Source organism: Strix uralensis, chromosome 10 (genome assembly GCF_047716275.1).
Source record: "Strix uralensis isolate ZFMK-TIS-50842 chromosome 10, bStrUra1, whole genome shotgun sequence".
In the NCBI taxonomy this organism is placed as follows: Eukaryota; Metazoa; Chordata; class Aves; order Strigiformes; family Strigidae; genus Strix; species Strix uralensis.
The window spans coordinates 22,479,987-22,492,836 of record NC_133981.1 but is presented as its reverse complement, the minus strand read 5'-3'; the positions used below and the strand labels follow the sequence as shown (position 1 = coordinate 22,492,836).

Sequence of the window (12,850 nt, the reverse complement as noted above, 5' to 3'; positions counted from 1 at the left end):
GAATATAACCAGGGAGTGGGCACTATTTCATCCTGTTACCCTTCATCCTTCACTAGTGTTATGACATAATTTGCTATGATATCATGATATCATTTTGTTAGGCGTTGGAATGGGCTGCCCAGGGAGGTGGTGGAGTCCCCATCCCTGGAGGTGTTGAAGAGTTGGGTTGACCCAGCGCTGAGGGATCTGGTGTAGTTGGGAACTGTCAGTGCTGGGTTAACGGTTGGACTAGATGATCTTCAAGGTTCTTTCCAACCGAGATGATTCTGTGATTCTGTGATCATGGCTTACTTATCAAACTAAAGGAAAACTGACATCATAACATACAGCGTAGTGAAAGAAGCCCTGTACTGTTAGTCCATTTATACAAATAGCAAAAAGACTGTTCCTTTTCTTCAGTCTGCTTATATTTATAAAATGTTGGCTGTAATTTCTCTACTATTATTTAAGATATAAGATCATTTTGCTTAGAAGTTAGTCAAGGAATATTTCTATGTCTTTCGGGAATAATCTTTGTATTTTACAAGGTCAAGCCCTAACTAAGAGAATCAATGCTGAACTTAGGGTTTCTTTTAAAGTCTCTAAAAGTAATTTTCATAATACAATGAAAAAGACTATTAATACACAATATAAAAAAGGACAATGCAACTTCAAGCTAAGACCTAATGCTTGGTGATACTGTTCAGCGGTAACAGGTACTCAAACACTGTACTGATATCAGTAGAAGCTACAGGTAATATTTGTCTCCTCTGATAAATGGAGTAAAAATGCATTTTCTTGCATTTGTGAGAGCATGTTCCTGAGTACAGAAATTTCCAGACTTATTAAAATCCATTTCAAATGCTATGATGTAAACATGTCTTTGTCTAAACTCTGATTGTAATTTGACAAAATTTACTGTTTCAGAATGAAGATTTATGAGAAAATAGGAGTTCTACTGAGGTTTCAAAAATTGTTGGCCTTTTACATTTTAATGCTAAGATTTTATCAACGTTGTTATGCAGAAATGAGAGATACATCTACCAAAAACCTGCTCATTAGTTAGACTTGTGTGAGAAGCAGAACAGCCAGTTTCAAGTGCCGGCTTTGAGCAAGTCTCTAATAATGTGCCCTCGGACTGACTGGTGTACCTATCTGCCTTTCCTGCTGTTGTTGTCACCAGTTGTTTCATGCTGGGTTGAGAAACCTTCTAGCCACAGATCTCACTAAAATGCACATTACTGCTGAAAGGTCTTGTTGTGTACAGCGTGTTCCAAGCCTATCTCTTCCAATGCTGACTGGGTGTAGACACCTACAGGGAATATATTGATCGAGAACCTCTCTTATGACCATTTGCTTCTCTAAGTGTAATCATGCTTTAAATATTCTGCCTATGTACAGATGGCTTTGAAAGACTCTTAAAAATCCAATTGGGTTATTTCAAGGGTAGCTGCAGGCAATACTATGTAAGATTGTAATTAAAATGTGGTTTTATGGCATTTGCACAATTACCACATGGGATTTAGTTTTAGCACTTTTATGTTTATACACATTCAGTTGAACGCATTTAATTCTCAGTTAGGTCTACAAGATAGTTGTGAATTAATTTTTAACTCGTCACAAAATTATTTTTAAAATTTTGTTATGAGCATAATATTTTTAGCTTGATTGTACAATTAGTTTGTACTAGATAGGAAAGTCTTCAGGACATGCAGAGCGTAGTAGTTTGATGTGTTATTCTGGACAATCTTAGGCAAAATGTGCCTTAATTAACCATCAAATAGGTACACCTGCATGTTCGATGCTAGAAAAGAGAGTTTGCCCAGCATATTTCTTTATTATTTGAATTTTACTGAAGCAGTAATCAAATTGGTCTATTTAAATCATCGATAGCAGCAGTCATGTGATGTCATCTGGAAACCAGTCAATGGCTCTCAATTAATTCCTTCCTCACTTTCCAGTCCCACTGCCCTAGGTTAGATTTGAAAATCAACAGTCCTAGAACGACTGACCACAGAGGCCATTAAAATACCTACTTGTTTTGGGGGTTTTTTGTGACCTTCTTGTAGCTTGAACTTCCTGTGTAAGGTTTTGGCCTCACATCTTTTTTATCTTTTCCCTCATATGAAAAGCTTCCTGAAAGAAATAAGTTTCCTCTAGGTAAGAATGGAGATCTTAACAGGTCTAAATTGTTTTCAGGTGTTAGGCCGGGACTTGGATCCAACCTTATGATTTGAGGCCAAAACTTCAGACTGGAAAAATAAAAATCAAAATATGGCTGCTTGAATTAAATCAGGACATAGTGTACAACATTCCTGGCTCAGTTCTGAATGTGGATCTAAAAACCTAAAAATGAGACCCAATTCTAACAATTCTGAATATTTGTGTATTTTTTTTTAACAGATGGAGTGTGTCTTGGGGCAGGAGGGGGCGGGAGGAAAAAAAAAGAAGAATCAGAGCACTAATTGTGTAAAACTGACCTCTTACTGTTCAAAAATAAATCTGCTGCTGTGAAACATGTACACACCTGTATAAAGATAACAAGCTACTTTATGTACACCTAAATCTCAGCCTCAACAAAATGAATTTTCATGAGTCTGGATTGAAATGGTTCAAATTATGTTAATGAATTTTCAATTCCTAAGCTTGATTTGTGAAGTGACAAAATATGCAATCCTTTAAGCAGTTCTGTCCCGCATGTCAATCTATAGATGTATTTTATTATTCTCTGATCAAACTTTATGTTGCTCCCTCATGAAACAACTTCTTTATAAAAAGAGGGTGTAGACATGTTACACATATCCAGAACGCTACAGCAAGAAAAGATCTGAAGTTGAAAAAGATTTCCTAACTCTTGCATTTATGTCTCTGTTCCATGTATAACATGAGCCAGAAAATAGACACAGATTTGTGTTGATTAGGATTTACATTAATAAGGAATGCAGAGAAAGAGTCGTCCCTCCAACATTGGTACATTTTTCCTTGTTATTTTAAATTAAATCTGTGATGAAATAATAAAAAAATGCCTTTTATCGCAGCTTTCATTTTTAATTCATTATTCCTTGTAACTACCAATTGTTCAAGGCTCACAAATAGAGCATTGAAACATTTCCTTTTCATGAATGAAGTTCTGTCCAGCCCGCAAACAGGGACGTCATTTCAAGAAAATGCACAGAAGTGCAGGGGAAGATCAGGGACTGCAAATGAAAACAGAGCTTAAAAAAGGACAGCTTTGTTTACTTGACCAAAATAGAGTAGGTAGCAGAACTAGTTTTTAAATTCAAACTGGAAGGAATTTTACTAGAAAAAGAGAAAAATCTTTCTTCTGCTAAGATCATAAAATCAGCTTTAGATACTCGTAAAAGATGTTTTTGTAAAGGCTTTTCATTATTAATAGTTCTACTAACTCGTAACAGCAACACAGCCCTGCTTACTAAGGTAACCTCTCTTCTGGTACAATAACTTTCACCAATGATGTGCTTTTTCCTTAAAGGAAGGCGGAGTTAGGAGTTAGTGTCAGGGCCATAAATAAGAGGGTCCTATGTCAGGGAAATTAGAAGTCAGTTAACATAAGCGTATACTCGGAGCGAGCATTAGAGGGCTTTCCTAAACCATCCACGTCTGTTGAATTTGAACTGCACGCGGAAGAAATCAGATAGCTATTAGGAAGTTGAGATATAAATAAGAAAGCATTCTCTCTTGGCTGACTGATTAGCTGTGCTGAAGGCAACATGACTCCTGTTCCCAGTACCTTGTTGCTGTCAGCGCTTCTGCTTCTGACCCCGAGACCCGAGGAGCTGGCGGAGGGGTGCAGCTGTGCCCCCGCGCACCCGCAGCAGCTCATCTGCGACTCGGCTTTAGGTGAGTCAGACCCGCCGGGGGGAAATCAAACGGAGATACTCTCACTGCTCTGAATTTGGTGGGGTTTTGTGTACAGCTCTAGAGGAATGTGTTTAACCAGGTGGCTTAGTCTCTCCAAGGATTTTAAAACAAAATGACTGCAGGGATCCCTTTTAAAGAGAGGGCTATGGGAAAAAATGGTAGTAGCTGCTCTGCTTTTCTTGTTTTTCCAGAACATTTTGTGGTTACAAATTGTTGAAATTGCTGTACTACTTAGTGGCTTTTTTTTTTTTTTTTTTTTAATAGGAATGGCTTTTCCATTAGGTCCTAACTTAGAGTAAGCAGGGAAGAATACCTGAACTTTCAAATGGCTACTGTTAACAGTATCTCTAACAGAATATCCTATCTAAATACGTCTGCTATGTGTAAACTATGCATATAGATATTTTCAATAGCACTTTGGGGGAAAAAAAAGAAGAAACTTGCCCCCCCCCCCCCACCCCCCCCCGCCCTGTCCCCAGTGATAACATATTGAAACACTTGATCATCGGTCTGCTATACTACAATTTCTTTAATTGGTGGTTGGGGTTTTTTTGTCATTTTCGAAAAATACTTGAGCAGAAACCTGATAGGCCCTTTATTTTCTGCAGATAAACTAGCTACAGCAGTTCTGTATAAATATAACTTTCCAGCCTTTAGGACAATTGTGCTTCATGATACTCAATCAGCACTGTGGTTGTCAAACAACTTATAGAAAGAAACTAAAGATCTCAAAATTAGACTGCATGGGGGTAAGAAAATGTGACATTTTGCAGTCTTTTGATTTCATTAGCTCAAGCTAAGGCTGGTTAGCTTCCATCTAGTGTGAACAGTAAATGTAGAACATGAGTTTCCAAAGTGTCACAAAATTAGCATCTCTATGGGGCAGGCAATACCTTCTGCATACTGATTAATTGCTTTTATACCCTGACAGAAAATCTTTGTAGCCATGACAAACTCTAAGCTCTGTTTGTGGCCATCAGTTAAATTGTTTTTAATCTGCTCCTGTTAAGCAATCTTTTTCACTAAGTTACCTACACCAGACATTACAAACTTGGGGTTAAGGTGTGAAAGAAAATAGAAGTTGTGCTACCAGGAGCTTAACTATATACATATACATTTAACCGTGCTGGCCTGCTGCATTCCTATACATAAGAAAATGACAGTTTTTCAACAGACTTAATGTAGAGATTTTCCTAAATAAACAATTTCACAATATAGAGGAAACTCAAAATACTCATTATGAGCCATCTTCCTTAGGGAAGCCATTCTGGCCATTCTTATGATATATATTTAGATTTATTCCACTCTTAGATAGATTTTACAAATGATAGCTATATGTTACTTTTTATTTATATTTAAATACTGAAGATTGTAGAATAAAACTACTTTATATTTGGACTTAATGCTCAAGCTCTCACTTTTATAAATATTCCTACTTAAGTAAACTGCATCTTTTGACTAATGAATGTTTATATCAAGGATCCCTTTGTTTAATATCCATAATTTAAAAATAGCATTTCTATACGTTATAAAATGATAGACATGTAGATATTCTTTCATGTAAATATGTGTATGCATATTTTTATATATACATTTGCATATATGTACACATAAAACCTGCTCTAAGCCTTTATGGATGAATTATTTGATTTGCTTTGGCCACAATATCTTGCATAAGCAGAGCAAAATTACTTTCAAGAAGCTGCAGAAGACCAGTGGAGTTGTTTGCCCTGTGTAAGAGAAAACCCCACTAACCAGTTTGGCAAAGATAGCTCGTCCATCCCTGATGCCAGAAGTCTTTTTTTCCTTCACGGCGTGTCCAGGCGAGAAGGTGGTGGGCTGGGACTGCCCTGGGGAAGAGGGCAGCCCACGTCTGGAGCGCTGGACACAGCCCACCCCTGGGACCAAGGGCTGTGCCTCCTCAGCTTGCTGGGTTTTAAGCAAGGCGGGTGTGAAGCCACACCTGTGTCCTTACAACCACCCAGTTCTTAAGAGGGACTGTGGAACCCGGGCCATGCCAGCGAGTATCCCATGCAGTAGCATACCTCAAACTTCTCCTGTTCATATCACCATACTTAAAGATTTTTTTTTTTTTAAAGAAGATTAAAGATTAAATCGAAGATCTGTACTTCAATTTCAACATTGTCATACTTTCAAAATATTGATAAACCAAGGAAGGAACAGCTCTTCAGCTACCAAAATCTATGGGAGTTGAATACTAATCCAGCTATTTGCTGAGACTACTCAATTCTTTCAGTTATTTTTAGGTTCATCCATCTCTGTACCCACAAACACATTCAAGTATTTCCTTGCAGAATAAAAACCTGGCACATCCTATTAAAAAAAAGAAACCATACCACGCCTCTAAATTCCACAGTAAAGTAAAAACTGAGACAAAGTCTCAGTCTTGCTCATTGAGCCACTGACCATTATATGTACTTCAGTTACTGCATTATTTCCAAGTTTCACTATATAGCTGTAACATTTTAAATTTCCTTTAGGATCACTTGTGATTTGGGTGGAGTGAAAATGGAGGTGGAGGGGGTTGAATCGATAGACATTACTTGAGCCACTAACTGAATGTGTGAAGCCACTCAGAAACCTTAGCATTTATATGAGATAGCCAAGAAAAAAACAAGCAGAGAAATTAAGTAAGCGTGGGACAAGCTTTTTTCACTTTTACTTTTGTTCACATGATTAACGGTGTGACACTTTGTCTTTTACTGTCAGGAGGCTTCGTGGCTTTACTCTCTTTTTAAATGCCCACAGCTACCACACAACCTGAGTAACTTGGTAGAAATAACAGGCTTTCTTACAGACCTTGAGTAAAAGAGAGCTTCTGGTCCTGCAAGGTGCTGGCCAAACCTAAAATAAGGAAAGAGTGAAGAGCCCTGCAGGTGTTACATGGTTGTACACTGCAGGAAGAACGGTAACGACGGGGAGTAAACCATGAATGCTATGCCAGTCCTGCCATTTATCTGACCTCGGGTGTGTTATCTAACCTTCCCAGATTAGCCTTAAGAGGGTGTGATTATGTACAAATTTGAGCAGTTTCATGAACTTCTCAGTAGTTCTAAATTTCACTTCAAAGAGAGGTAAATCCCCATTTGTAGGAAGTACCTAGCACCATGAAGACACATAACTTTTATAAAAAAAAGGGAGATACATTCCTCTTGTGTTCTTCTAATGGTGCTGAGGCCCTCCTAAAGGGGAGTGCCTTCAAACCCCGAGGAACACCTACCCTTCTCAAGGGGACTTTCACTGGAAATGGAGGTGGGAGGTGTGTTAAATAGCCATTCCACGCACTGCACTGCTAGTTGTCAGTGCTGAGCCCCGCCCCCGGAAGGATCCAGGAGGCCGCCTCTTTACAGAAATCAAATGTGATGAGGATGTGCTGTTTCACATTTCAAATTCAGCAGCGAGGCACCATAGTTTCAAGCCAATACAAGAAAATTCCTCCGATAATGACTTTTTTTGGAGACAACCATGGATGCAATTGAGTTTATCAGATAGTGTCAAGATAACAGATTTCCCTTTTGCCACTGACTTCAGTCTTCCTGGACTCAAGTCCAAACCAATGTTCACATCAAATTAGATAATCTGTGTATGTGGAGAGAACTGATTCCTTTCTAAAGTCTGCCACTTTTAATTCATGCTGGTTTTTGCCGCTTGACATAAGCAAGGTTATTTTTTGGACAGTAGGACAAATATGTAAATACTTTGCATTTCTTAGCCATGTAACACCAGTACCCTACCTTTAAAGTTAGATGTGTTCTTTCTGATTTAAACTGTCTTACTGTTCTGTTTCTTAAACATCTATCAAAAACGGTATTTTTGCTGAATATTGGGCACCACACTCCAACAGAAATTACTAACAGATCTTGAGTACAAATAAATATATAATATAGCTTCAGAGAAGAGTTCTATAGCTTTGGAGAAGAGTGGCACGTTTCGAAATATGATGGAAGCTTTACAGCTGGAGCTTGGCAGCATTTTCAGCCTGTTAAAATCTCATAAGATCACTGAGATCAGGCATTGTAAAGACGTGCCAGATGATACATTAAATTTTAATCACATTTAAAAATAACAGTAAAAATTTTATTTAAATATACCAGAATTAAATTTTCAAAGTCAGCTCCTCTGGGATAAAATTACAATATACTATTTCTTTATTATTCAATTTCATATTACAACTTTCGTGGCTCAGTGTCCCATGATTTTGCCTCTCTGCAATATAATATCCAGTTTTGTACTGGAATGGATTAATTTGTACATTATTAAAGTGGGAAGTAACTTTGCCTGATGGGAAAAATCAGCACTGGAAAATGTATTAGAAATGTAGACAGTACTTCTTCCAAGTTAGGGGAGAAAAGGTGAACAGTGAAATTAAAGTAGACTTTATATTTTATCCTTACTATATTATGTTATACACAGTCACCATATTCTTCATCTCACAGACTCTACTTGCTGTGAGCAGTGTGATTATGCAGATACTGAGTACCTGCATGTTTCAGTTGATGAGCACCTTCAGTGGGGGTTTTGATACAAAATTAAGCAGCTATGTAACAAAACTTTGTGTGTTTGGGAGAGTACAGTGTTCATACAAGCAGTAATAACCACACCGTGTAACAAAAGACCATTAAAGACAGAGACGCAACAGACCTTAGTCTTTTGTGAGGGATTCAACAGTCTCCCGTAAAAAAATCCCAACCCTTGAAGCTGTTGATTGAGGGAATGGGCAAGATGGCCTCGCTGTAGATGGGGGTTGGCAGACCCTGGCAGGATCCTGGGTCACAGGCCATGCTTTCAGACACCCCACTGACAGACATGGGGTCACACAGTTTATACTCTGGAGTTGCCTACAGTCTTTTAGACATCTCCTCCATAGCAGGGAAAGATTATAGTACTTGGCACATGATCTGCATTTGTATTATTGTCCTGCCGGACAGAGGCAGATCTTACTGCTTCATAGCAATGTCCTTCCTCTAGAGTGGAAACCAGTGATGATAATGCATAGGTATATTTCTAGAGTAACTTGTCCCTGACTGGAAAGGATTGTGCAGCTACTGTTTCTCAGAGGTCCCACACAGAAATGAAAGCTGAGTTTCTATTCCAAGATTTGTGAATTTGATTGTAAGAAATAATGTACTGGACTTGTGCTGTTCTAGTTCTCTCTCAAACAACAGGAAAAGCACAGCACCTGAGCATGTTTCTTGCAAGAATTACCATGATGGAGTTGCAAGACTGTATTAGTGTCATTGAAAGAGCATGCTGCCAGAACAATATTTTCAGAACCCTAATTATATTAACCAATGAATCATCCTAAAACCAGCTAGAAATTATACTAGTCTCAAAAGTAATGTTATTCATGTTTGGTAGGTTTAGTGCAGAGGTGAAATGAAAAATGCCTCATGAAAATGAGGCAATTCTCTTACCTTCATGTCCTCAGCAAGCGGCTGAGAAAAGCTGAATTCCAGTCCTATGCTTGATAGAGTCCCACAAGTGTTCAGAAAACAGTGTTGGTATGTAGGAATCATTCACAGTCATACCCTTCCCAATGTTCACTTTTTGTTCTATGACTAATATTAAGTTCATTAACAAAAACTATTGAGAAATAGACATTTTACTCTTAACTCACATTTCAACAGACGTGTAAATGATATAAGTACCAAAACCACCTTTCACCTATTTTGGCTGTATAATATCCTACCAGAGTCAGTTATACAAAAGGGGACCGCTTTCCTAACTTGTGTAAGTATGAAAGAAATACATAGTAATTTTTCTTACTTGTCTCTTATGCATACTTTTATACACATTAATAGTATTTTCAAATAAAATTAAAAAAACCCTAGACAACAAGAATCCTAGGAAGTTATTTAGCTTAAAGTAGCTACTGATGCACATAGAGTGAAGCTCTTAACAAAGAAAAAATACCTGCAACCCTGCAAAGGCCCATCACTGGTACAAATGCCTGCATATTACAATTAAGTTATAACTGAAGTACATATAAATTTCTTGGCATCATAGCCTAAAACTTCCAAATGCTTTCAAACCTACAAACAAATGACTGCATAGACTGCAGAGATACTGTGCTGTTAATCACTACTTACAGCTACATGTATTTGTACCTGTCTTTGCCCAATGTTCAATAAAGCACCTCAGTATTCATGTTCAATGAATTGTTGGAGTGCTGCTATGGGAATAGCAGTTTGAGTCCTTCCATTCGCAGCTAACATTTAACAAAGTATTAGTGAAACAGCTTCCAAGGATAAAGACCAAATTTCCTGTTGGGAGTAGGAAGTATTACCTGAATAAGATCTACAAATAACCCTACATCTACTTGAGGTTTTAAGATAGAAGCAAACATTTTGAGAACTTACTTCAGAATTCCATGTCTAGTTACTTTTCAGTTCCGAATTCAAGACTACAATTGCATTGCCAATATCATGCAACTCTAAGAAATAATTTCCAATCTTCTGTAAATCACTGTTCCTTAGAACCCTGCCATTTAAGCATGAAAATGGGGCTCAGTCTGGAAAAATGCAGTCACTCTCCCCTCCTTTGCTTGTTGAACTTTTTCGTGGCAGTGTTCCCAACTGCTTAAAAGTTGTAGCTGTAAAATGAGGTGGCATCATGAAATGGAACAACAGGACAGAATTTTAAGGAGCCAAATCCACTGAGCACAACCACCCTGTCAATTAGAATGTAGTCGACAACTGTAAAATAATTTAGCTTTAGTGAAAAAAACACAGCTGAGTATTGTGTAGTAAAATAAAATCTCAGAAGAATTATGCTAGTTGCTCGATTTAGAAGAAACTCAGTACCACCAACTCATTGCTGAGTATGTTATAAATGCAGGATAAGAAAATTCAGGAACTGTGCCCCAAGATTTTGAAAAACACATTCTACACACACTGGAAAACAAAATCCAAGCTTAGAAACAAAGATTAAACAATATAAAACACAGAACATGAAAGACTGCCAAACTCTTAATCCTATTAATCTACCACTTTAATCCCTAACTTTCTCATTAAAAAGTATCTCAATAATATGGGGTTTCTTCCACATGGAGGAAGGGGCATGCAGCTATGAATGGAAATCTACAATAACATAATGTATGTTGTTCTACAGACTTTAGAGCATAAAGAGAGTGTTATTCTTCAGCTGAAATTAGGCAGATGTTGATTACTAGTCAAATGATGTGGTATTTGAGGCTTGTGAAGTAGACAGAAATATTTCTGGTAACATGAGTAGCAGCTGTAAAAACAGCGCAGAAAAATAAAACTGACCTTGAACAACATTAGGAAATCATGCTATTTTTTAGGTAATATTTAAGTTAAAAGAATACCATACATCTGTTAAAAATATACTCACCTCTTCTATTTGAAAGTTTATAAAAACTAGATTTTAAAACCTCACTCTCATAAATTTAATGTATTCTTCTAATTAAAAACACCGCATAATCTCCTTGTTTAACAAGGATCAACCAAACCTGATCAACTCTTGCCTTTGACACAAGGAATTTTTGCATCCCGAGCCAAAAACACACAGAGATTCACAAAATCCTGACCTACCTGAGAGTCCTAATGAGCTTAAATATAGGTCTCCTACATTTTGAAAGCCTCAAATGGAAATGCATGTTGGATGCAGACTAGCACGGTTTTGTGCTAATAAAACATGAAAGAGTAACCAAATTCTGCAAAGCGTTTACATTGAAGTATAACAGTGCGAATTAATATCCATATGAAATGGTGATAAAATAACCCTTGGTATGTGCTTTATCAACTTCAGAAGTATTCATGGTTTTTTCAAGATGATGAGTTTGTGGAATGAAGCAATTTTTTCTGAATAAAAATGCCATGAATAACAATGAATGATGAAGTATCCTCATGTATCATCTAGAAAAGAAAGGTGTTTTGCTGCTGTCTCGTGTAAGCAAAACATTTGCACAGTGGCTATATTAATTGGGTAGAGGGACCCATGCTGATTATCATATTGAACCTTTTCAAATGTATTTGTGACCTTTCCCTTCAATGTCCAATACGTAGGTCTATCTCCTCCTTTTTCTCCTTGTTTTCTATTTTGTATTGGGCTAGTAGAATTTAGATCTGGCCTAATGCTTACTTTAAATTAATCTTCCCCTTCAAAAATTTCCATGGAGTTCTTTTAGCCCAAGTGATAAAACTTTACTATAAGGATTTGATTTTTCAGTTACAGATATGATTGGTACATCACCACACTTACCTTCTCATGCACCTGGAAGCACCGCCAAGACTAGGCAATACTCTTCCATATGTTGCTTTCCAAGAATAAAGGAAAAAAGCCTACTATTTTTAGTTATGTTCTTCAACAAACTCTGTGGTTACAGATCCAAAACACTTGTGTCCAAATAGTCCAGTAAGTTCCACTATTTTTTTTCTTGTGATTTCAGAAACTGTGGTTCAGTTAATTACTGTGCTGCTGATTTAGCTACTTTACAGGTGGATATAAGCATTTATTGGTGGAATATCAGAAAACTAAAATAGAAAGCAGGAAAAATAAAATTGCCTTTACATCCTAACTAGCATAAACATCTTTTGAACTAAAGATTCCTTGACTTTGGGTCTAGGAGCTGTGGAAAAAGAGTGACTATTACCAATGTAGACTTACAGATAAGACATCCACCTGTAAACACAGAGGAAAAGATTTTTTCAGATTTACTGTGTATTGGTCCAGCTCTGCTGCTGCTGCATTCTGTTTGTATCTAGAATTGAACTAGTACAACGGCTTCAAACATCGGAGTGAGGTTACAATTTGGAAATGAAACTCCTGTTTGCTGGTCTGTCTTGTTGAAAGATAAATTGATAGATAAGCTGCTTGCTAAACAAGTTTGATCTTTTTCAGCTGTTTAAAGATCATTCAATGGCATCTTGCCTGGTTCTCAAAAGAGAAAAAAGAGTATAGGGGTTTAGTGTTAGATTTCCATGCCCAAAAGAGTAAGGATGATCAG

General features: G+C 37.3%; 2 protein-coding genes across 2 annotated transcripts in view; one reads left to right on the top strand and one right to left on the bottom strand.

The window, feature by feature from the left end:
• SYN2 (synapsin II) overlaps window positions 1-12,850 on the bottom strand; it is a 196,375-nt gene that overhangs the window by 60,818 nt on the left and 122,707 nt on the right. The gene's annotated exons all lie outside the window — the stretch shown is intronic.
• TIMP4 (TIMP metallopeptidase inhibitor 4) overlaps window positions 3,216-12,850 on the top strand; it is a 31,163-nt gene continuing 21,528 nt past the window's right edge. Inside the window, exon 1 of the mRNA XM_074879727.1 lies at window positions 3,216-3,840. Within this exon, the coding sequence (XP_074735828.1) occupies window positions 3,711-3,840 (130 nt within the window). The 5' untranslated portion in view covers window positions 3,216-3,710. The remainder of the gene's footprint in view (window positions 3,841-12,850) is intronic.